General features: G+C 42.4%; 1 protein-coding gene across 7 annotated transcripts in view; it reads right to left on the bottom strand.

Moving 5' to 3' along the window:
- Positions 1-25565, bottom strand: part of ubr5 (ubiquitin protein ligase E3 component n-recognin 5) — a 38956-nt gene that overhangs the window by 8706 nt on the left and 4685 nt on the right. For 2 of the 7 annotated variants that reach the window (XM_071534354.1, XM_071534353.1), the window contains exons 4-42: positions 25359-25435; positions 23553-23672; positions 22871-22887; positions 22602-22774; positions 21617-21776; positions 21065-21214; positions 19926-20137; positions 19542-19658; positions 19037-19147; positions 18667-18821; positions 17694-17811; positions 17290-17474; positions 15551-15660; positions 14934-15046; positions 14586-14732; positions 14293-14404; positions 14054-14208; positions 13646-13843; positions 13063-13273; positions 12353-12479; positions 11454-11605; positions 11033-11128; positions 10593-10716; positions 10301-10398; positions 10033-10047; positions 9699-9838; positions 9378-9469; positions 9085-9231; positions 8720-8838; positions 8372-8498; positions 7787-7916; positions 7373-7533; positions 6629-6868; positions 5139-5262; positions 4491-4602; positions 4216-4347; positions 2858-3115; positions 2090-2358; positions 364-575 (exon numbers count right to left, since the gene is read on the bottom strand). In XM_071534354.1, coding sequence (XP_071390455.1) covers positions 364-575; positions 2090-2358; positions 2858-3115; positions 4216-4347; positions 4491-4602; positions 5139-5262; positions 6629-6868; positions 7373-7533; positions 7787-7916; positions 8372-8498; positions 8720-8838; positions 9085-9231; positions 9378-9469; positions 9699-9838; positions 10033-10047; positions 10301-10398; positions 10593-10716; positions 11033-11128; positions 11454-11605; positions 12353-12479; positions 13063-13273; positions 13646-13843; positions 14054-14208; positions 14293-14404; positions 14586-14732; positions 14934-15046; positions 15551-15660; positions 17290-17474; positions 17694-17811; positions 18667-18821; positions 19037-19147; positions 19542-19658; positions 19926-20137; positions 21065-21214; positions 21617-21776; positions 22602-22774; positions 22871-22887; positions 23553-23672; positions 25359-25435 — 5516 coding nt within the window. Of the gene's footprint in view, positions 1-363; positions 576-2089; positions 2359-2857; positions 3116-4215; positions 4348-4490; positions 4603-5138; positions 5263-6628; positions 6869-7372; positions 7534-7777; positions 7917-8371; positions 8499-8719; positions 8839-9084; positions 9232-9377; positions 9470-9698; positions 9857-10032; positions 10048-10300; positions 10399-10592; positions 10717-11032; positions 11129-11453; positions 11606-12352; positions 12480-13062; positions 13274-13645; positions 13844-14053; positions 14209-14292; positions 14405-14585; positions 14733-14933; positions 15047-15550; positions 15661-17289; positions 17475-17693; positions 17812-18666; positions 18822-19036; positions 19148-19541; positions 19659-19925; positions 20138-21064; positions 21215-21616; positions 21777-22601; positions 22888-23552; positions 23673-25358; positions 25436-25565 lie in introns of all 7 variants that reach the window. The other 5 variants (XM_071534349.1, XM_071534347.1, XM_071534351.1 and 2 more) reach the window with 3 other exon arrangements.

A 25565-nucleotide genomic window follows, 5' to 3' on the forward strand; every position in this document is an offset into this window, starting at 1 on the left:
TCCTAAAGGATGTTCGCTAGATTATTGTAGATAGAGTCTACATTAACTTTGTCAAAGTTCTACAGTTAATCTCCCAAGACTACTGCTGCATTAACAACGTGGGGGTATTCCATGGATGGCAAACCAGATGATCACTGTTTTCAATAGGTGAACAACCGTAAACTACGCTGCCGCCTACCACACTTGCAGATGAAAGCTGGTGACAAAAGTTAAATTTTCCCAACTTTTCCCTCTACCGCCACAGTGCAGACAAATGGATCTTGTACCCTCCTACGTTTGCCCATCTGCTCTTCTAGTCTACTCTTCCAATGAACAGAGTGGTGACATGAAATTTGTCTGATGGAAAGAAAAAAATAATAATACCTGCGTCCTTCCAGGGTGCGGAGGCTGGCCTCCTCCCGAGCTGTCATGCGTTCCCTGCGAGCCGAGTGCTGGGAGGCGTGGAGCGGGTGGCTGGGATGACCGGGGTCTCCGGCAGATGACAGGGCCGAGCCGTAACGCAGCTGAGCCTCGGTGGAATCCATGATGGACACCATCCAGTTCCAGGTGGGGATCAGCTTTTCTTCAACATAGTTCTGGTTGAACACAAATAACACATATTTTATTCAAGGATGACGACATGATGATAATGCTAACCCTTATAAACCTTTCCATCTAACACAAGCAAACATGTAAACATGTTGTCCCCCACCAGTGATGTAGTTCCACCCTTGGGTCAGTCAGTGATTGCTGAGTGTAATGTGTATGAGTGAAATTATATAAGCATTTTCGTATGGGACAATGACAGGAGAGATTGACCATATATTTCTGTTGCCTACTCTCCTCAGAATAAGGCTTACAAGTTATATCTTGAAATGTAGTTTTTACTCAATACAGTACAAAATATAAGAACTACAATACGCAATAAATACAATCCGTACATTACACAATGTACACTACAATACAATTTATAATACAATATAACATACAACACCAGGAGCGTGAGTGTTATGAATAATATACATGCTAAATGATAAGTGATATATGGTATTGCACAGTAGGTAAGTGGTAATATGATATAAGTAGTCAACACTGAGGCACAGTGGTAGTGCAGTGATGATGCAATAACAGTACAACAGTCCAACAACTGTACAATAACTAGTGTCTTGTGGTTAGAGGTTTGCCCAAAAATTCTCCATTGACTCTCACTTCAATACATCAACCCAGTCTGATCTCTCCAAGTGTGTAGCATGAGTAGACTATTATGTTACCTATGATAACTTTAACTGGATTGCTTTACCGCTGAGTCCCCATTCATTGTCCCCCACATTGTATGATAACTTTAACTGTATGACCTGCTTTACCACTGAGTCCCCATTCATTATCAATGCCGCCCACTAGCGGCACAAAGTCAACATTACAGTGTGACTAACTAACGAACGCACGAAACAACGGACGGAGACCGATACATAGTCCCCCCTTTGGTGGGGGACAATGATCCAAAATTCTAGGGCTTGTGTCTTCATGGCAGTGTTTCGAAGATGACTTGCCAAGTCTATCAGTATTGCTGCAATCACAAAACTCTTTACTCAAAATCAACATATTGGACTGATATTGGCTTGTCACTGTTGACCACCAACTGTATGCTGCATATGATGCAGTTTGATAACATATTTATTGTGTAATAGATCAATATTACACTGGTTGTCTATGGGAAGCCCTTAGCCTGAATTGATTCCATACAAGTATGTATTAACATGTTTATTATTATTATAATAATTAATATATATATAATAAATAATTAACATCATCCTGGGTATCATTGAGTTTTAATTTCCCATAGTCTAAATGCTGTTTCAGAGGATTCTCCACTCTGACATAAATAAAACTCCAAGGGAAACACTGAATGCTTTTAATTTTTTTACAAAATAAAACAAACCAAACAAAATAAAGATAGCACAAGTAGATAAAAGATAGCACAAAATATCAGCAGCTTTGATCCAAAAATATCAAAATCCAATATTGGTCAAACCCTAGTGATCACCATTTTCATGCCCTGGCTGGGCAGCGCAGTACATTTTGATCACCACATGATGGCACTCTATCTCACCTGCAGGTTGACAGCATCCTGGTAGGTGAGCTTAACAGCAGCAGGGTACTGGGAGTAGACCAGGTGGTTGTACTTGGGAATCAAGCTCATGAGGTCTGAGATCTGCCTGATGACGATGCTATAGGCGCGGGCCAGGCTGCTGGCGGATGTCAGGTAGCTGCTGGAGTTACTGGCCTCCAGAGCTGCTGCGGCAGCGGCGGCACTGGAGCTGATAGCGCTGGAGCGACGCAGGTTAGAGGGGTCAATGTATATCAGTCCTGTGGAGCTTGCTGTAAAAAAGACAGCACAGATCATAATTAATCAGATCTCTCTGGGCAGTGAGATCTAATCCAGTCTTCAGCATTCATGGAAGTGATGGGTTTCATGTGATGCGTTGCCGACAACCTCATCTATTTATTGATGTAATATGTAATGTTGATAGGTTAATATATTATGTTGTTTGTTAATTGTCAAGCACATGACCTAGCCTGTATGTAGCCTACTGGTGATATAATTTCCATGTACGCTGCTTTGAAAAAGGTCTATGACCGAAATGTCGCAATAAATTGAGATTTGCAAGTAGATATGCGGGAGCCTCACAAATTTATGTTGCTCTTTTTTTCTGCCAGCACCCATGACTGAAATTGTCGGGTGTCACTTTATTTTATTACAGCAAAAAAGTCACTGCAATAAGTCTGCTGTGTGTTTTAGGCTCTTGTGGGCTCAGCATTTCTGACTGATATAAGACATTACGAATAAATCCCATCAAACAGACAAAGCTCCACTGACCAGCTGGTGTGGAGGAGCTGGAGGGAGCACTGCCTGTGGCCCTCTGACTGGGGGTGTTGCGAACCGCCCACTGCATGGAGCGAGGTGCCTGGGCTGCACTGTTGGCGTGGGAGGAGCTGGTCGTCCTCTCCAGGGGCTCGTCCAATAGGAACGTCTCCTGGTCGACGTCGTCGCTCTGACTGCTGCTACTGTCCGAGTCACTGGAGTCGTTGGACTGGGAGTCGTCCTCTGAAAAGAAGGCAGGGACACTGCTGGCACCTTGAGAAGAGGAGGGGGGGGTGAAGAATGGAGACAAGTTTAATGGCTTGTTTATTCATCTCTACCTCCTCCTCTTGCACCTTTCACATCAACTTTCTCCAGGCAGGAGTGCGGGTTAGTGAACCACACCACCACAAGGCCAAACAACACTAATGTCACTGAAAACACTGAGGCTTCAAGTCAAACAACAGCTCCATTTGTCAGTCAGCTTGTGCTGAGTAAATACATGGCTTAATTTTCTGCATTTGACTTTAAAACCTATTGGAAGTTGCATTAGAGGGAGGGTCAACAGGAACATCTCAATTGTAAGGGGTATGCAGAGTGGAAATGAGACAATACCATCATTAGTAGGAAATGCAAATTATAGATAGCCCAGGAGCAAAACACCACACCAGTTGGAAAAACTACAGATATTTTGATTAGTTTGTTATTTGGGAAGAAAGAACATCAAGGTTGCTAGACTTCTGATAAATGATAGTATTAGTTAATAGTGACGGGTACAATAAAAGTGAAATGTGAGGATGGAAGGCTAAACTGAGGGAACTCTGAGGGAAATTGTGTGTGCACTTTGCAAATTCACTCTTGCCCTGACATTCTGTATATGCATTGAAGTAAAGAGGAGCCCATACCAAAAATAGGAAATGCCAAGGACACCCTACTGCCTGCAAATGAAATACATTGAGTATTGAGCCAGGGACCATTTTGTCTGCTATGTCATTAGCTCTCCAAACACAAATGCCCACAGACTAAAATAAACTCTAAATAAGTAAAAAAAAAAGAAGGGCCTCTTCCAGGCTGACTGTTAAGCACTAGTGATTATGTGAGGACTGAATTAGTCTGCGACTGAAGGAAAAAATATATATCACATTATGGCAAGACAGAAATTAAATTTCTATTTTGTAAATGGTTGGAGCCTTAGAAAAATTTGGAAGGATTTCAGTTAAATGAGGTCAATAAGACAGGTGACCACATTTCCACAAAAAAAAAGTCCAGGGAACAGCTTATAGAGATTGAGGACAATTTTTCATGAAGTCAGGGGATTTAAATGAAAATCTAAAATGAAATCTAAATTGCAAGATTAAAAACAGTTGTTGTCCAACCTGCTTCAGAGCCAGCAGTGGCTGCAGTGACGACACTCCTGCGGCCACTGGCATTATCCTGATTGCTGTGGTTACTTTCACTGTCGCTCTCCGTCTCGGCTGCTGCCAGCAGATCCAGTTCCATGTCACTTCCTAGAAGCAGGGAACAAAGACAAGGGGAGGCTCCAGTCACTGTTGGTTGGGATTTAAGGATCAAGTAATCAAACAAACTAGTTGACCAAATACACTGTCACCATAGTCCTTCGCATTCCTATGCAAAGTAGGGGGTTTCTCACCATCCTCATCATGTTCATCATGCTGCCCCTCTGCCTCAGCATTTTCCTCTCCCTGTTCCTCCTGGTCGTCATGGTGATCTTCCTCCCCTGCAACTCCCTCAACAACTTCAACCTGAGAGAGAAACACAACACAGTCAGACCCTAAGAGAGAAGAATGATGATTCTGAGGCAAAACAGAGGATATATAGCTCATCCAACCTGAAATTAATCAATTCCAGGAGTAAAAAAAAATGCACATCTATTGTTTTGGTGCCATGGTAGCAAAGAGTATATGCTAAGAAGTTAGTTGGTTGGTCTTAGTTGAAAGACAATGGGAACATATTATAGTGTTACACCCAACTAAAACCAAACATGACCATTTGATCCAGGCGACTTACTTCTGTACTAGCATGGATGGACATTAAAAGACACTGTAAACCCGCCACATTTTCTGGACTTGTGTACTGCCAGAAAACCTCCAAGAAACAATGAACTGTCAACACTACTTTCCAAACATGGATGGAACTGATTAGTTCTTGTTAGAGTGTGGGTTTTACATAATTCTAGGTGGCATCGCACATTCTTGGAAATTCAGTTACTAACGTGCACTGAATCACTGGCATACAAAGTTCATTATCGACTTAATGATTTTATAATGAGACACCCCACCTCTTCCACATCTGCTGAGACGATGTCGTCCTGCTCCTCATCTCTCCCCCTGACGGGCTGAGACTGGCTGCTGCGCCGAGGCTGGGGGTTCCTGATGATGTAGGACGAGGCTGTCTGGCTGGAACTGGAGGAGATTAAACAGAATCATTATATCCAATGAAAAAGAAAATGCAAGAGCCTCTCGTCTTCTTTTTGGGCTGATGTTCAAGTTAATGTCGAGTTCATTTGTTTCTCTTTCTGTCTAGTTAAAGTATCTATTGAATTGGATAATGGTGACAAATAGTTGTCTAAAATTCTCATGGCAGCAAATAATAAGGCAATCATAAGATTATGAGAAATTTCCACTGAGCCAGTGGATAGATATTCTGAACAGTATACATTATATGGAATTTATGACATTCAACTTGGGACTACAGAAAGAAAAATGAGACCGGTATTGGGACAAATACAAAACATATGTAGCCCTTAACAGAGAGACTGACAACTCGTGTTTTAAAACAATACCAAATATAAATGTGAAGCATAACAGTGACTATGAATGTAGGCATATTACATCTGACTAACTCTTTTAATAAGTGGCACTTACTGCAACTGAACAACCTGAAGTTCATTATCTAATAAAAATGAAAGTTAAAAAGGCTTTCCTTTTCAAAAAGGTACTCAAATGTTGAATATCTGACATGGAACACACATGTCAGAGATAAGAACAGTTTTCTGTGTTTGTCATCATGGATTGGCACGGTTAAAAGGTTGAAGATCCCCATATAAATTTCCAACAATTTTCACCAATGATAGAGCTAGAGCTCCACTGATTAGGGCTTATTAACCCATAAAGGGAAAGTAGCCCAACAGTCTATAAAATGAGACTAACAAAGGGAGGTGATCTTCGAAGAATGGTCGAATAGTTCCAAGTGAATATCGAATAGTATTTTTGCTTGAAATGCCCATCCCTAAAAAATATGATTAATGAAAATGATTGTTTTGGTCTTCAGTTATGATTGGCTGAGTCACTTTCAAAGAGTTTGTAAAATACACAATAAATGCACACTTGTGACCGCATCAAAGTTGATTTAAATATTAACCAAAAAACACCACAGATTATCAATACTTATGTGTTGCTTAGCAACTACTTTATTAAGCTATGGTTTAAGAACTATGTTGCTTGACAGAAATATACAATTTTATTATCACTGATTCAAAAAAATTTATTGCAGTGGCACATTACTGCTGTTTTATAAAAGCAATTTCTAAAATATATGTATATATTTAAGCAATAAGTCAACAGAGCCTGTGATTTATGGTGGTTTTAAAGCAACTAAGTCTGTGTTAGATCAACTCAAATCACTGTAAACCACAGCCTCTCAATACTTATTGCTTAAATATTTCCATATATTGTATAAATGTACAAACACACACATTTTGAAAACAGGTACCCAGGATGTTAAATAAATACCCAACCTGACAGGGAACCACAGGGAAAATCAACCGACCTGCTGGACTGGTCAGGCGAGGGTCTCGGGGGCAGCGGCTCCACAGAGAAGAGCTCCTCGCTGCCCTGAACAGCATCAATGCTGGTGCTGGCCAAGGTGAACGGGGCAGTGGGCCTTGCGATGCCCATTCGCACCGGGACGATCAGCGACTCTGCAACGTTACATAGCTCCTCCACAGCGTATGGCAGCAGGGCCTGGAAAACACGCCGGCACTTCCCAATGGGCTGTGGAATGAAGTTGCTGTGTGGAGGAAATTGAGACAAAACAAAAAAATCAGCATTTGTTTGTGTATATTTCAAAAGATCATATCACAGTTGATGCTTGCTGTGTTTGAGTCAATGTGAGTCATTAATAACTTAAGTTAATAATATAACTTAATAACCTTGTAGCATTTTTCTAAAATAACAAAGTGCTTAACAAGCAAGACAAAAAAAAGATTATACCAACAAATAAATATTGTAAAACAACTGTAATAATAACCATTTGCATTTAATGTTTGTAGGACAAAGTCGATTAAGTAACTTAATCGACTTTGTCCTACAAACTGATTTGTCTTGATTATGAAGAACTTAATAAGTTCTTCATAATCAAGACAAATAAAAGACAGAATCAAGCTCACACAAGAAACAAGACAGCAAACAATACGCAGAACACATGAGAACTTAATGAATATAAAATGGTTGACATCTGGAAAAGTTTTAGAAGGGAGCATACCATTCATGCATCAAATAATTGCATTCTTACTTTTTCTTCTTGGATGAGGCCATCTCCACACTGAGGATGACAAAGACCCGGGCAACAGAGCGAAGGAACCTCCTGGTGACATTGATTGCTTCCTCTCTCCGGCCAGGAGTGTATTTGTTCTGCAGCTCCTTCACCAGTGTGCCCAGTAGGGTGTCTATGAACTGATACGAGAGAAAGGAGAGGGTAAGGGTAATGTTGAAGCACTCACCGACTGACCATTTTTGGGGTTAATTCAAATACTTTAAGTGCAAGAGTGTGAAAAGACCAACACAGAAACTGTGGAAAATGCATATTGTTTAATATTGTATGTGCCCACTCAAATGGTTATAATGAATACAAAAGCTGTGGGGAAAAAAGCAGATGGTTCCTGCTGGATGCGGTCAGGGAATGAGGAGAAAGACTAACCCGACTTACGGTAATGTCAGGAGCACACTTGACAATGAGGCAGTGGGTGAAACAGTCGAGGCGGATGGTGCCGCTCTGCTGGTTCAGGTAGACCTGCTCCTCAGGCAGGAGGTGGGCAATCCTGCTGCTGGCACTCAGTCTAGCAAACAGAGACAACACAGTGGTATGAGTCACTTTGCAGCTCATTATCAAGAGGTCTTCATAATCTATGACTTAAATATATCTGGTCTGAGTACATGATAGTGCAGACAATTCCTTTGCTTTTACAATAAATACGGAATTATAAACTAAGCTGACACACCTAAAACACTCATTTTCACACAAAACTGATTCAAGTGATGATGCTAATTTCCCAGCACATCTTTATCATGCTGCCAATGCCGCCAGTAGCACACATTCACGAAACATAATGTATGCTAAAGCATTAGCATGGAGTACCAGAGCCAATGATCTACCACGGACACATGGATTATTTTGGTTTCTATGTTCTCATCACTTAAACGAAATAAGTTGACCAACACGGCAATCTTGCGAAAACTCTGTATTCCTTTAATGTCCCTAATATTGGCAGTGCTGTTATATTGTGCTACTCACGGGTCTTTATTCTCCTGGGAGCCAAACATGATCATGGATTTGAGGGCGTTCCAGTCCTGCAGCACCCTCTCCAGAGCCAGCTGAGCAAAGCGGGGAGGCTCCAGGTCATGATCTGGCATGTCAGAGTCTGAGAGAGAGGAAAGGGGAGGAATATAATTTTAAAAAACTGAAACCCACTCCACAGTCTGAACTGGCAGAAGAGAGCACAAAACAAACCTCATATGCATGCTTGTGTCAAGCTTAATTTCAGAGATGCTTTTTACTTATTAGGAAAAGACAAATTTATAAACCATTACTCTGCACTGATGGTGAAAGGTGGAGAAAACTTGAAAATGATCCTGTACCCACCTTCTGCATTGGCAGCTTTGCGGTTCCTGTCTTCTCTGATGCGTGGCGGTCGGTACTGACAGTGCTCAACACTCTGCCTGGCAACAGTCTGCACCAGGAACAGTAATATATGCTCCCCCCTATGGACAGAAACAAAAACCAATTGGAGAAATATCACTTTTTGGCCAGTAATACAATACCAGGTGTCCGCCATACAGCGTGTCAAAATAATACAGATTTCGCCAGAAAGGCCCACAGCCACCTGCCCATTATAAATCACTTTGTTATACAAGTACACCACCTAGAAAGAACACTAATCCAACTATATTGTAGATAGTAAGGGCAGTACAGAAGAGTACCATAAAGGAATCTGAGTGGGGTCTTACCTGCTGTTTGGTGTGGTGACCAGGTTGGTGGTGGTGAGTAACCTGTATAGCAGGTCTAGGCGAGCAGCCTTCTGGCCTGCGATCAGTGTTTTACACTTGCATTTCTCCCAGCAGTCACAGTATGCTGTGGGAGAGGTCCTCTTCAGCCTGGGAAAGAAGAGAAGCAACACAATAAGATTATGACTATGCACATGACCTAGTTTGAAACAGTGGAGATGAAGAGCAATGATAAGAAAGATACAAACCTTCACAAAGCTTGAACATGGCTAAAAACAATAAAGACTGGCACTTACTTGCAGTCGTGTCCCTTGTGGCACACCCTGGCACACTCAGTGCAGCAGCAGAGAGACTCAAGCAAACCACAGGTCCGACACTCAAAGATATCCTAAATACAAATTAAATGTGGTGATAAATTTCAGTGTGTGAGAACTTTGAGATTTTCTTTAATGTAATCATCAGTTCAAACTGAGTGCAGAGCGAGACCTCCATTTTGCCCACTCTTACCAAAAACGCTTTATTAAGAATTGAATTTGGCTTGAGTGTGGCTTACAACACTGTCTCTTTTATAGCAACCGAGAGCTTTTCCTCTGGCCCTCCTGTCCTGTAGGACTGACCTGGTTGATGTGCTCGGCTCCGGTCCAAGTGAAGCTGCAGGTGTCGTTGCAGCAGAGGACATAGAGGGGAGAGTCGTCCGGGTTGGTCCCCAAGGGGCAAATCATTTCCATAAACACAGAATCTGCATCCTCCTTCTCTGCTATGCCAGGGTCACCCACTGTGTTCAAGACAATTGAGGGACAAAAAGGAAAATATGAGAACAGGGGGACACCAGTTATAACATGATGACTGTTGTAAGGAGGCCAGTCAAAATAGGTCATCATGCACATAAATAATGGATAACCTCCAATTCTTAATCTTTTACCTAACCAGTTCAAATTCCATCAGTTTGACATGAAAATATTTGCGCTGTTTTATCTGAATTTATTCATGAAGATGGTAGTGTTTTGGCTGCCATCAAAAACAGAATTTCCTTCTTTCCACAGCACTGTTCTCTTTCCTTCCCATTTCCCTGGGTATTAGAACCACATCAGAATAGATGTAAGAGCAGTAACTACCAAGGCAGAGCTGGTATTAAGTACAGGTTTGCAAGAACAACAGCTTCCCCTTAAATGCCAACCCAGTTCACAACAAACAGCAGTGAGCTGATTGAGTGACCTACCCTTGGCCATTTTCTGAGCAGCCTCCAGAACAGTGATGGCTGCGGGGTAGGCTCTCCCACTGACTGCCAGCATGAATGGGGTCATTCCACGGGCATCCCTGTCAAACAGAACAACAATACACTCAAACACATTAGAGGGACAGAAGAGTGAATAAAAAAAGAACAATAGACAAAAACCAGGGCCATCTGCTGCACAAGAAAAAGCTTTGGTCCATCCCGTTTTATTTAAAGGCTGCAAAATTGGTTCTCTACAAATTCAGAGATGTTCTCATATATAAAAGAAGAGTTGTACTTGGCAGAGAGCAGCTCTCGTAGGTGTGGCCTCAAAACAACGCTGTCACACATCAGCTTGAGGATAAGGTGGGCATTGGCCTTCCGGTCTTTAGATTCAACCACAGATGGCTCAGTGGACGGCCCTGCTCAGAGGGAGAAGACAATCTGTTAGATCTTAGAGACACCATATACATTTTTGCATTCAGAATACCTAAGATGTACAACTAATAAAGCATTAATTAAAGGAGCCGATGAGAAGGAGACAACATCATCATGGGTGTCATAATTTTAGGGTACAACACATGAGCAGTGCAAGTTTATCATGTAACACTCAGAAAAGACAGCACAAATGGACTCCTGATCTCACTGCACATGTGGCCACTTAAATCCAATCCTGACTGACAGTGAAAATAATGTCTCCTCCTCGTTCTTTCTTCTATAGTGAAGGTGCTATCTGACCTGGTATGGTGGAGGTGCTGGGTCCCTGGCTGGTCCCTGTTGAGGCAGTGGTGAGCGAACCCACACCTGGGGCTAGGATGAAGTCAATGTCACCGTCTGTTGTGGAAAAAAACATATTAGTCTGATAAAAGTAGCCAATATTACCAATATTAGGATTGTAAATGTCTCTTCCTTTTAAGAGACATATGACTGCAACATCCTGAGACTCTTTGATTCTTGAACTAAACGTTTTAGACCTCTTCCCTCCTACTGGCAAGGAAGGAGAGAGTTACCTTAGATGATAAAAAAAATAACTTTCCAACACAGTTGTGTCAGAGCACATAGACACCAGACCTCTCACTTAAATCAAAACCATTATGGACAACTGGAAAAGACAATCTACAATCGTGCTAGCTAGTTGGCAGCCATTTGCTGCACTGACCGGGGTCCATGGGTGGGGGGTCAGGCACCCAGCTGGGAGGGGCAATGGGTGGAGACACAGGGTCCTGGTGGTCACTGGAGGAAGGGCCAGACTCATGGCGGCCGAGACCTGCTGCTCTTAGAGACCGCCGCATCATTTCCCTCAGACGCAGTCTGGATACAACACACAAAACAAAAGAGGGGATTAGAATTAAGATTAAAACATTTTTAAAGATTCCATGTTGGTTTTACACATTCAAAGCTGAGGTTGTTGCAATCAGAAGACATGGGGCAGTGGTTGCCTGAACATTAAAGAAGCAGGCTTGTGCCTGCAAAAACGGCATGATGAATCCCATCTCACCCTTGTATAGAGTTTCTATGTTTTGGTATGAACTGATTTACTGAATTGGGACACCCAACAAGATGCCTTTCTTGCAAGAAAACCTGTTTATTGCACTGAGACACTTTTATATATGGCTTTCTGTACGGACAATTGCTCTTTATATATTCTGTGTAGCACAACAATAATATCACTCTTTCTATGTACAACAAGTTAGGGCTGGGCAATATGGTTGAAATCAATATCATGACAATCATAAGGATTTTTCTCAATATCAATATATATCACGATATGGTTTATGTATGCAAAATCATGTTAAATAATCAAATGAATGTTCATCTCATTGAACCGAATGGTAATGTTAGGTGTGGTGTCAAACAAAACTGAAATGTTCAAATAATATTCCTACCATACCTCATTTTTTCAGTTTTTAAGTAAAATTTGCTTGTCATCATCAATCAAGACAGCAGAAATGTGTGTCACGATATCAAAATATCTTCATATCATCACGATATGATTCCACTGAAAGACGATAAACGATAATATTGAATTATCACCCAGCCCTACAACAAGTTATTTACCCTCTGCTACTGGAAGAGCCAGTCCTATTTCCGGAGCTGTTGCTGGAGACCACAGAGATGGCATTGGCAATGGCCTCCACAGCAGACAAACGCTCTGCAAATGTGTTCCTCTCCGACCGTTCAGCTTCTGAAATGAAACAGCACCAACACTTACCATGGAGACAAGAGTCAGGGAGCAGCAGGCAATTAAACAGATTCAGATGAGCAGAGCCCAATCTGGAATTAAGTGTTGAGTGAAAATGTGATATTCTTCCATGATTGTCCAAATTTTCCAATTATGATGACAAAGTTCATGGCTGAGAAAGACTGGGAAGAAAAGTATAAAAATGACCGTGTGGAACCATAGACCTGTGTAACACTCAACAGTTTAGTTATTCTAATTTAAAAACAAAAATAGAAAAATGGGGAATAAATGGTCCCGCCAATGCCAATCAATCCATGGCATCCAGTTGAAATAAAGACATCCCAGTTTTCTGATTGAGACTAATATCACAATTTTCATTTTATCAAACAAAAGACCAAATTAGAAAATTGGAAAGTCTAAAATCTTAATACTCCAATTGTACAGGGGGAAACAAAGTGAAATTATAAATACTGCACTCAACTTCTCCTTTTTAATTAATTTTAAATTTGAATATTAAACTGATAAGCGTTACAGACCCACCATCTCTCACAGAGATCCTAATATGCTGTCTATCGCTCCAGCTTACCTTCCTCCTCCTTGGTCTCCTTGTTGCTAACAGGGAAGCAGACGGAGACGGCGGCATGGAGGATGTTGCGGTTGCCGTCACAGCGGTGGCCCAGAAGGGCTCCGAGGGCCTGGCCGCTCTGGTCCAACAGGAAGGCCTGCTCTAGGTTCACCAGGTACTGCCGACACGCCTCGTAGTCGCAACGCAACACGTGCTGCATCAATGTCTGCTTCTGAAATGCACAAAGAAGAAGGATGATCAAGTAATGAGTGTGACAACTCCTTTGGATGTGCTTGATGTGTGCAATAGTAATATTATTGGTTTAATTGTGACTTGGATGACTGTTTTTTCAGTTTTTTAGAGAGGGTATGGGTAGGAATTTTCAGTGGGGTGGGGTTTGCAAGGTAAACATTTTTTTTTATATTTCTTTGGTTTGTTTAGCCTTTGTTTGTCCATTTAGGGCTATTTATTTTTTCTCACCGGTTTCTATAGAAGCTCAATAGTAATCCTATGAACATCTAAGTGACCACTCTTCATTGATCCTCCCTATGAAAGTAAATTACACATAAGACAGACTTCATTGTGTCTATAATGTGATATTTACCTCAACAGCCATGATAATAATAGCAGCTTTCTTTTTAATGGTGGAGTTAGAGGGGAGATTGGCCAGAGAGTGCACCCCCATGCCAAGGCTGTTAATGGGTGGCAAGTCCAGCCAATCCGGATCTCGGATTCCACCCATGCAGTCTTTGGCCATAGGGTAGATTGTGCCATTTCCATCCCGGAGGATGATGGGAGACTCCTGGAAGAAAGATTATTCAAATGTCAAGAGCTTACACCATGTATGAAAGCTACTGACTTAAGAGCTGCAGCCAAGAGGCATACAGAAAAGGTGCTGGGGAAATATATATATCTATTTCAACATTTAAAATAGATAGTGAAGCTCTCTATAACATGTGCGTTAACACTCTATTTCTGCAAAATATGACACTTATACAGGTGGTCAGCTCACCTGTCCTGCCGTGAATATGGCCACATTGCGCTCACTCTGCCCCAGGAAGGCCAGGTTACTGGTGGGGAAGTTGTTCTCCTGCTCAGCTTTGCCTGTGGCCAGGTCAAAGATACAGTACCTTACCCAGTTACCAGTTTTCAGCACTGCGTGAACTCCTGGAAGAGGGGGAGAGGTTAGAGGACTAGAAACACCCTCTTCAAACTACAGAAATATATTGGTAACAAATTGAAATGACGTACCTTTGGAGTCAACATTCACAGCCAGAATCTCAGCCTTCTCTGGGATGCAGAGCTTTTTAGGTGTGCGCTGAAAGCAATCGGGAACTTTGGGAGTTCCACCTGTTTTGACCACCTGTCGGAAACAGAGCAAGGGAAGGACAAAAGAAAGTGCATGAACATCAGAAAAATAGACTCTCCCAGCCACACAGATTACACATTTGAATTTTTTTTTAAATTCAAATTCTTTCACTACAGAGATGAAGCATAAAAAAACTCTTCATAATAAGCAATACTAATTTCATTTCTTTCAATACCTGCAATTCATCTATTCTGAGGAGCCTACAGTCCTGCAGCAGTGACGACGGGTCGGAGTCGGTGGGAGCAGCAGTGCTTTGGCTGCTCATGCTGCTCGATGTCCCTGGAAACTTCACAGCAACATATGCACCGTCCACTTTAAGCACCTTTGATTGGAAGTAAAATAGGGAAAAAATGTTTGGAAAACTGGGAAGAAACGCATAATAGGAAGACCGAGGGCCAAAACGCAATCTGAAGGTAACAGAGACTCAAGCAACAACATTGCAATCTGCATTTGGTAGCTTAGGTCTAATGACAATGCTACACATAATATAGGTCAGATTCACCCACTACCCGTCAGCACCCACCTTTCCTACGGGGACATTTTTAACATCTTCCACAAACACCACCTCCCTGAGAGGCCACTGCTCCTCATTGACCTTCTCTTCCTCTTTGGGAGCCGGGGTAGAGCGCCTTCGCTCTGCAAAGAGTACAGAATAATAACTGCTAGTCCTTTGATCACAGCATATTGAAACAAGACACTTCATTATCATTTGCAGCAAAAGCAGGCAGACCAATGCAAAATATACAACGGTATAGCTTAATACTCCTGATCTGGCCATGATACAGCTATAATGCTAACCAGGTCATAAAAGATTAGTTTGTACAAAGGAAAACTAATTATTAAACACCCACACCTTGCCATATGGTTGTCATGATAAGAGGTGGTAAAAGGGCAACCAACAGCACAAACAGATGTACAGTGAGCTGGCCATAATTCCCTCACAGGAGAAAAAGGCAGGGAAAAAAAACTAGTTGATAAAAGACTGTGCACCATCTGTTTCAAAGTCAAAGGAGTCATGAGAGCACAGACAGAGGAAGAAATAGGTTCTGTGCCTGTGAGATAGAGAGAAAAGGCAAGATAGAGTGCTGCGAGAGAGCTAGAGCTTAAGAGGGAGAGATAGCAAGAGAGAGGCTGACATACTGTAAGGCAGTGAGGCACTGCTAGCGATGGAAGAGGTATCACTGCAAGTAGACGCTGGGGAGGGAGGGGGACCCATCTCAGTCTTCACCAGCTCTGGCTTGCTCTCCGTTCTAGAGGATAAGAAGAAGATTCATTGACTGATTTTTAATTTTGGTGTTAAGCACATGAAGGCATTACACAGCACTTATTTTCAACTGGATTCAATTTAATTCCAGAGTGAGAAGGACCATGTATGGGCGGGTGGGGTGGATGAGTGAGTGAGCAGGGACTAATGACTGTCACGTAAAATAGATCCGTTTTAAATTTCTTTAAGAGGAGAACATCAATCCAAGTCAGACAAAGTCCTTGGGGCTCAACTGTTCTGATTTCTGTTTCTTCACAGTGGTTAAATTCTCAGAGATCCAGCACAGCTGCCTTCTTTGGCCTATGCTAGTCACGAAGAATACATAAACCTGATCTTCTACACATATTAGGTTGTTAAAGGGAGCAAAATCACAAAGAACCTATGTATTAAGGCCCGGATCTACTAACATGTCGCAATTACCGGCGCAGCGCCAAAGCAATTGCGGGTGCAATTGGTACCACCAGTGCATGGTATTTGCTAAAGTAGCGCATGCAAATGAGCAGAGGCGCAGAAAATTAATTAGAATTGCGACCGCACTAATACAAGGGCCAAGCAATGCGCACAATAGCCCATTAGCAGCAACGTAATGATGGGGAAAAGAAGTGCAAATGTCTCTCCAGTGGAGCTGGAAGTGTTGGTGGCAGAGAAAACCAGAAAGAGCTGCAGAGAAGAGATGCTTTACCTGCACGTAAAAAGTCACTCTGGAACGACAAAGTGAATGCAGCTGGGCACCACAAGTGCGATTTAGTGGAGGTAAAAAGCGCTGGTATGATATGAGGAGGTGAAACAAAATGCTGACCATAAATAAAGCCGAAGAGGAGCCTTAACTCCCTTGGAGGAGCAAGTGCAAGAGAGTGAGACTGAGACGCAGGTGCCAGGTGTGGGAGAGATGGAGAGGGTGAAGGTATGGTTACATATAGCTGGAGAAGCCACGCGCACACCTGTCCACTGTCGTGACAATTATTACGCACACGTTTTAGCTGCATTGTTTTCATCAAGGCAATGTCGCGGAGATATTGGCTCATAATAAGTGTCAGCAAATCCAGAGAAGAGCGTGCAACTTTTTTTTTGTATATTTAGGTAATAGTCTGCATGTTGTCTGTCAATGAGGCTGAAATTGTAAATTTTTAAGTCAGCATACTAGTTTAAACCCTGCGATCTAATGACTGCTATTATGCCGTGTAGATGACTGTGTCATTTTGATCTTAGATCCAGTTCCAGAGACAGTTTCAGCAGAGCTATCCTATGCGCAAAATGATAAGACATGGGTTTTCTAGGTCTTAAATTCCATGCGCAATCAGCAAGTGTTAACCGTCTTGATAAATCACATCCACTGCCAATTTCCATAAATCCCTCCCTTTATTTTGCGCCCCAGCCTTGGAACACCCACAAATGCATATGCAATTAGACCAAACCGCAAACAACGGCACACACAGATCAACCCATGATTTCAGGCGCAAATGCCCTGTGCACCATCTTAGTAGATCAGAAAACAAGGTTTTAGTACCTGCAATGCGATTTGCGGTGGCGCAAACCTTTAGTAGGTCTATAACTACTACACAGAAACAGATGGAGACAATTCAAATCAAGTTTTGCTAGGTATAATGGCACTGACTTTATTTCCTGGGTCTTAGTGGTCTTCTCCATGTTCTTGAGGCTCTCCGGCGAGCGCAGCTGGAACCTGCAGCTGTCGTTCATGTTCCAAACAGACTCCAACAGGACTCCCACCTTGGGAATTCCAGCGTTGACAGAAAAGGCCACCGCACCGGCATGGTAGAGGGGGTTATTCCTCAAGCACACCTAAGGAAGGAGCCAATAAATACATGTTGTATCAAGGTTATATCAACTGCAAGGCTTACACTGAGGACCTAACCTGAGTTTTGAGTAGAATGTCAAAAGAGGAAGGTGGAAGACCCTCCCATAGGAAGAGGCACCACTTCTCTATAAGGGAACTGAGCCTTCTCAAACAGGCACAAGTATAAAGAACAAACAAATATATTTTTATTTAGGTGTTCTTACCTGTGTTCCCACGGTGATGTTGGGTATTGAGGAGATGCCAGCACTAGACTTTGGCTTCTTATTCTTGGCTCTGGCCTTTTCAAGCATCTTTTTTCGTTGACTAAAAGGCACAACACCCCTGTGGATGGATAGAGCAGTGAAATGTCAAAACACCACTGACACTCACACCTTGCCCTGATATGTGGCATTCTGGCTTTGTTTAAGAGAGAACGTCACTGTGCATTCAGGCAGTTTAATGTTGCCTTGCTGAATGTCAGCTTTTAAGGTGGATTCACACTGGTTGCTACAGACCCCTGCTGTGTATTTTGGCAGAAGATTGTAGAAATAACCAGTTATAAAAGTTGAATTTAATTGAAATAAGTCCTGCTTGGTGGATCATGTGTATGTGAAATTTACCCATGGACCCAAACAATTAAGAAAAGATCTTAAATCATGTTCTGCACGGTGTGTGTTGTTTGCCGTTAGGAAAGGCAACATTAAACTGCTATAATTTGCAATGGAGTTTTCTCCTATACAAAGAGAAAGAATGGCACATATTGGGTTAACACTTATCTTGCTCTGACTGTTCTTCAATGTTTGAGGTCTAAATCTGGACAAAATTATCTGAGGGCCTCTGTTGCAGCGCTTAATGAAAGCAATGACAACATCTTTATCCATCTGTGAGTCGTGATTGATGAATACTTCATTACGAGAAATCTTACTCATTATCAGATGTGAACCACATGGACCCATTAAAGGCCACGACTATCTTGAAGCTTAGATATCTGAAGGGGAAAGTTGAGCCAAAATTTGTTACTGAACTCAGCAGAAAATAAATTCATAGTCTAATAATATGCCAACACTAGATGACTGTATAAAGCCAATTCCTCCCTAGCTAAGACAGTTTGGTATGGTTCTGTTTTTTTTAGTCATCTTCCCAAAAATTACAATTCTATTCCATCTAGTTTCATGGTGAAGCCCTCTCTCTACTCACCACCAGTAGAGGCTACTCTCCAGCTGTGCACAGGTGTAGAGAGCGCAGCAGTGCAGCGACACCATGCGTTCCCCCTGCAGCTCAGGGAAGGTCTGGGCGCTGTGCTCCAGCTTGGAGGCTACTGTGCTCAGCGTGTCGTCCACCCAGGTGGCCACCTGTACCAAACAAACATGAGTAAATATGCCTTAATTAAATAAAGATCATGTATAAGTGTTAGAGTAGGGATGGCTGATTAGCAACTGCAGAGACATGCATTTACTTAATCACAATCTTATAACTACACAAATTACCTTATGATCAAACAGTGTTACTATTAGCAGAGCAGGACACACAAATTTTAATGTCAAGAAGAAAAGCGAGCGCGGGCTACCTTGTTGGTCTCTGTGGCTACAGTGGCTCTGATGCTGTTGGCGGACAACAGGGTGATCTTCTCATTGGCCAGGCCCAGGAAGGATACACGGGGGTGATGAATGGAAGGGTTCTGTTTGGAAAAATGACAGGGAGAGGAGAGTTAGCAGCGCTCCTATAGGCAATAAACCACCAGAGCTTACCAACTATCTGACTCCCTGACTGCCTAACATCTGGCAAAAGGGACACCGTAGGCTACAGTGGAGTGCAGGCTAATAAAAACCCCATAATCACTTAAGAGGAACTGCTACTCATTAAGGGCTACAGTCAGTCTGCTTATCTGAGGAGTTTTGGCCTACTGATTAACTGGTACCGCCGTTCAAGTAGCTAGGAAAAACAATTATTCCCTTTAATTTTCTTAGTTGATACTTCACTACCTACCTTGATGTTGCCTAAATGATATTTAGTGCTTGCTCAATTGAGTGACAAACATGTTATTCCATCCAAAAGAATATATAAATCTCCACCTGTGCATTTCTGTAGGGTTCAGGTTCGCTCCACTTCCACTGGTAGAGCTCTCCTTTAGAGCTGACAGCCACCAGCTCTGAGAACAAGGCCCCAATGCTCACAAACTTCACACCATCCTGGAGAGGAAATTAGAGCTCTCAGTGAAATGTGCTGCTAAAGGAAAATTATCTCATCCATATCTTGGTGGATATGGACAGGACATGAGTTGCCTATAATAAATCACTGGTAATCTTGAGGAGCAACTTGCTTGCAGGAGACATATTTTCAAATACAGTTTGAGGTCATAACCTAACGACGACACACAACATGCCTCATCATCATTTTTGGGCAAAGTCTCTGAATCCCCAGACACAGAACCCCAGCTCTGGTTGTCCTCCTCCTACCTTGTCAGGCCACCACTGGAGCTCTTCTCCCAGGGAGACAGGGCTCTGTACTGGGATGCTCTTCTTGTCCAGGCTGGGCTCGCCCTCGCGGCTGGTGGAGCCTCGCTCCGTGTCGAACGAGGCCCCGTCCAGCCACCGGCGCTCGCGTAACCTCAACACAGACTCACGCTCACGCAACAGCTCTGAGTCGCGCTCTAAGGGAAGAAGGAGAACTGGTATGCAATAAGGTCACACCAGTGGGATAAAAGTAAGCCACTCTCTGGGAAAGACCCGTCAACATATTTTTAAGAATAGAGAGAGAGATATATTTTTTAGAATCACTGTAATGCAAATCAAAATTGCAGCACTGAGATTGAGTGGGAGTCTAAATTATACTGGTGGGTGAGTCCGTTTGCACGCTCACATGTTAAAATGCGAGGTAGAAGAGGAAGTGGATAGACAGAAAGAAAGCATGCATATGGGCTAAGAGTGGGCTAGGTAGGTTTTTAGAACAGACTGCTGTAGTGGGTCCCTGTTAAGACAGGTGGGCCTAGCGGGCCTTTCTCAGAGGGCTCACAGTACGTACTACAGCCATGCAGTATACAACACCAAACATTTACAGACTGCAACACCAAACATTCATACTACAAAACCAGCTGAACAGATTGAAGAGAAAAGAAAACTAGATTTATTATCCCAGCAAGTAAGCTCAAACAATTCAACTTTTCGATTAAATAGATCCAATACAAACACATCAAACTATAATGACAAATCATGTGGAAAACTACACCTCAGTTAAATACCTATGTCACAAAGAGGAAAAAAATACACACATCCCTGATCATAGGAAAGGACATTATTCTAGTCTGACAGTTGCCAGTTAGTGTCAGAAAACTAATTTCCTCATATAAGACAATACCTTTCCTGGGTTCCCTATGTCTAACTCTTCAACCACTCTTAAGTTAAAGTCTAAAGGAAAACTTCAAATATTGAAAACATTTCATTTTTTCCTTACTTGAGACCATTCAAGTTCATTGTGTGGTCTTTGAAAGTCATCAAACCTGCATCCCCACAAATAAAACCCATCACCAGTGTTGCCACCTAAGCCTCTCTAAGATCCTGCCTTCGCTTCACTAGTTAGAGGTGAGTTGGTGAGTTACCTCTGGAGGATCCCAAGCGGGACAGTGAGGAGCGCCTGAAAGAGGGGTAGCCAAAGTAGCTGATGTCCTCAGAGAACATGGCGTCAGCATCGATAATCACACTGGGATGGGCTGAGTGGATGTCTGCATCCAACAAGGACATCAGGTCCTCTACAAGGGACAAAGATACAAAAGGACATAAGGTTTAAGAAAATTGTTCAGTTAAGACTGCATTTATTCTTCATATAAATATAGCAAATACTGTCTGTATTTGTCTAGACTATTACAATGTACTTATCATAATTTTCTAATTAACTGGTACTTTGTATGTCAAATGTTGTCCACCATTGCCCCTTCAGTCAAATAACTAATTTGTATACTGCTTTGCTCCTTGAAACAATGCCTATTCTCATAATGAATGTGCATGTATGTTGAACTGTTAGCAAGCTTCAATACTAAATAGTGATGTAGTGTATAAAAATTACCTCTCACTGAAAAAAAAAAACATGTAATAAACATTATCTTATGTAGGTCTTGAGCATTTTGTCACCATTTCTAGTTTTCATGACAAACCTCCAGGCAGGTAGGACTCGCTAGCGGTGTCGTCTCCATCATCCCCGTCCTCGTCATCCCGGCTCAGCAGGTTGTTGACGGCCAGGTTGACATCCAGGTTGGTCCTCTGGAGCTCCCTGATGATGACGCTCCTAGACTTCCCCTGCAAGACCACCTGGGCCTGGGGAACAAGGACAAGGAGGACAAAGTAGATGATGCATGTTACTGATCCTTTCGTGAAGAAATTGGTTAGTCTGCCAACTCAAATTGGTGAGGGGAAGAAAAACAGCATCAAACTTTTTCTGCACCCACAGTATGGGAAGAGAAGACATTATTTGACTCATCCATTTGTGACAGCAGAAAATGTCAGTTTACTGACGCTGGGTAAAATCGCAGATGGAAAGAGTCGAATGACATCAGCATCAACGGCAGCAGCACATTTCTCAGAAGCCTTAACATAGCCTAGTTAGCTTCCAAAATTCAGATCAATGCCAATAACCTCCATAGCAAAGATGTTGTATCCCTCACTATCCTGGCGGGCTAGGTGAAATTTTATCATCACCTCTCTTGCTTTCATCTATTCTATCCACTCAGATCTACAGAAGCATCAAGAAAACGGCATCTGGGGTCTGAAAAGAGATTCAAGAGATTTTCTACCAGGGGAGTATGTATGTCATGAGTGCAACATCAGTGTGCGTAAGGGAATGTGGGTCAGAAAATCTGTAAAGATAATAGAATGCAATTATGGCCAATGAAAACATCAGAAAACGGTATACTAGTTTTTGCAAAGAGCATTAGGGAATTCTCATGGGAGAATTAATGAGAGCAAAAGGGAGAGATGTGTGACATAAATATAGATTGAAGTTCATCTTTCTCTGCACTGAAAATCTATTATTGACCAACTGTTAACTGTATGATTTGTTTCTGTAATGATACAGTAGGAAAGTGCTAAACAAAACAATTGTCTGAACAAAGAAAAGGTGTATACATGTGGGGAATTCTGTACCTGAGAAATAAGTTCTTCAGGGATGACAGAGGCTGGGATGACTGGCTGAGGCTGGCTACCCAGCAGGCCCGAGCCACGGTCCCTCCCTGTGCGGATCACCCTTGTCTGTCGACGCGAGTCCCGGGCTGCGGTCGACGACCTGCCCGAGGTGCCGCCTCCTCCGCCACCGCCTCCTCCTCCGCCCCCTCCTCCTCCACTGCTGCCACCTCCTGCTCCACCTCCCCCTGCTCCTCCTCCACTCCCACCTCCTCCACTGCCTCCGTTTACGCCAGAGCTCCAGCGACTCCTGTTACATACAGCACAAGGCCAGAGTCAGAGGAAACTGCCAAAGAAACCATCTGACTAACAGGACAAACTCAAACACACACACACACACACACACATCTGGGTACGCTGAGATTCAGCCTTGTGACAGCTGAGACAAAGCAGTCGAGACTCAGGAGGTTTTGCATTAGCAACAATCAAAGGAAGGCAGAAATTATCTGGTGGCCCGTTTCCTAATTTAACCAGGTAATTAGAGAGAAAATGCACTGAGAGTTTATGATTAAATGTCTTATGTACATATTTTGATATTCAAAACTCCATTTCAAAATTCAAAACTGTCAGGGTTATAGGTTCAGGTTTAGAGGGTTATTCTGTAGCTTGCATTAGCTCTGCACCACTTCAAAACGAAAACCCATTACAGATATTATCTTGAAGGGGGAATGGATTCTCCTGTGGTCACCAGTGTCCATATAAAAGCACTAAAAATGCGACCAAAGAGACTGCCAATTTAACTGGGGTGGACACATTTTTCCAAACCATTTACAGAACCCTGCATGTTTTCTCTTTGGAGTGGGAGGCATTGGACATAGTGGGAATAAACCCCTAACCTTTGCAGCGTCATGGTTATGCTCTACACATTGAGCTTTCACAGGACCATTAGTCTCTGCCAACCCTGCCAGAACTTACCCAAGGGTGTTGCCTGCCAGTCTGCCCAGTGTGTCAGAACCAGACAGGAACCAGGGCGGATCACTAGTCCTGCCTGGCCTGGAGCTCCTTCCTGTCCCTGAACCACTGCTCAACTTTGAACTGGAAACAAAAGATGGGAGATCAGTTACAAGCCTATATAAGTCCCACACAGGACCAAAAGAAATAGTTGTTTTTTACCTGGGTAAACAGAAACTAAAATTAACCCAGGTTTTTGGTAAATTAGGCCCCTTGGTTAGGGCTTTACTTTCTTATGATCTTATACTGTGAAACAGGAGGGGGTATGGTGGAGACTAGCATGGCAACACCCTTGGGAATCAGAATTGGCTGCAACTCGTTCCTCCTTCAAGACTTTTTGCTTTTTTAAAAGTTCTTGGGGTTTTGGGGCTGCGATTGCTTTCTCCTATATCAGGATTTCTTACAATGGGAAGTCTTCTGAGTTTAACAATAACTAGGCTAATTCATTATTCTGAATTGATGTACTTTAACTAGGCTGTTGGTATAAATTGTTGTAAGCCGTAGCAAAGTGCCACAAGGGTACAAAAGAGTATGACAACTTGCTTAAGACTAGGATGATACTGAATTAAGCTACTTCCCACCAAAACAATACATTCATGTTTAGTACTATAATTTTGCAGGACAGTGGAAAATAGAAACAGAGATTTGAATTATTCAGATATAAAACAGAGAAAGAGCAAATTCAAACAAACAATGAACAAGCTGGGGCATTAAATGTTTTTTTTGTTGCCATTCAAAAAGTATCAAAGATGATAATAGGTCTTGTTCAGAAAGCTGACCAACTTGCCCAACAGACAATCTGCAGTCCTCTTTTCCATAGGCTTCCCGGCAACCCACAATGATGCTGACTGCAAAGCTATTACCATTTGAAACCGTCTCATTTTCTTTTGCAAGTTTGTGCCAGGCAACAAAACATGTGTTCTGCAGAAAAGCTTGGACCAGGCTGCTCCTCAGTCTTTTACAGCCTGATTCACATGCATACTTAGCAGCTAGAGGGGCCTTGAAAACTCTGAAATCACTGTTGGATGCTGCTCTGCTGGCAAGATGTAAACGACTATCAATGAGACATTCACCAAAAATACATGCTCACAGCCAACACAACCATAGCAACTAGTAAAAAGGCATTCTTTTTTCTTTTTTTTTTTATAGAAAATGAAACACAGCAAGCAGCACACACTCACACAGTCATAAATGCAACTGGCTTTCAGAAAGCTATGTTTTCTAGATACTCTGGGGATACAATTTCAGGCTTGTCTAGCTTTTGTTTGGCCTGAAGATCAGTACAGACCAAGGGAAATTTATTTTTATATTGGAAAACCGAATCATATGCCCCTACAATGCATGTAACAATGGGGAAGAATCTTTCTGAAAAGCAGCCTATCGTGAGAATCACAGGATAGATATCATAATCTCAACAATCATAACACCAAAGCATTCCTTCAGTCCAACAGCAGCCTGTTAGTGCAGTTTTCAGGGTAAGGACAAACTGTGATGTATTCAGATATAAATTTCACACCTGATAGAAGGAAAGCTTTGCGGTAAAGATTCAGAGCATTACTCTGGAAGTGAAACCATGCCCAAATGTTTTATACTCGGCCAGAAAGGGCACAAGTGCCGAATGGAATTCAAATCACAGCAACCACCATCAGTAGGCCTGAGCATGTTCAATGCATCTTGTACCAGCCATCGACAAAAGCAATAGGTTTTCTAACTCTGTGCCAAAGGTAAAACAGTTTCCAGGAAGGATCCCAACATAAAGAAGACTCTCACCCATCACTGCCATCCGGTTTGCTGAGCTCCAGGCGATCGGGCTGGACAGCAAAGCTGATTCTACACACACGTCCATCCTGAAAGAGACACATCATTCATGGTTATCAACGTCACACATTTGACAAATAAAAGATTATTCTAAATCTGTCAAATTCCACCAGCTTTACAGTTATGGTTTGACTAATAGTGTTACCACAAGGGGGGGAA

Source organism: Centroberyx affinis, unplaced genomic scaffold (genome assembly GCF_046629955.1).
Source record: "Centroberyx affinis isolate AG114_WGS23_722 - 3 ecotype Tasmania unplaced genomic scaffold, CSIRO-AGI_Caff_v1 ptg002522l_1, whole genome shotgun sequence".
In the NCBI taxonomy this organism is placed as follows: domain Eukaryota; kingdom Metazoa; phylum Chordata; class Actinopteri; order Beryciformes; family Berycidae; genus Centroberyx; species Centroberyx affinis.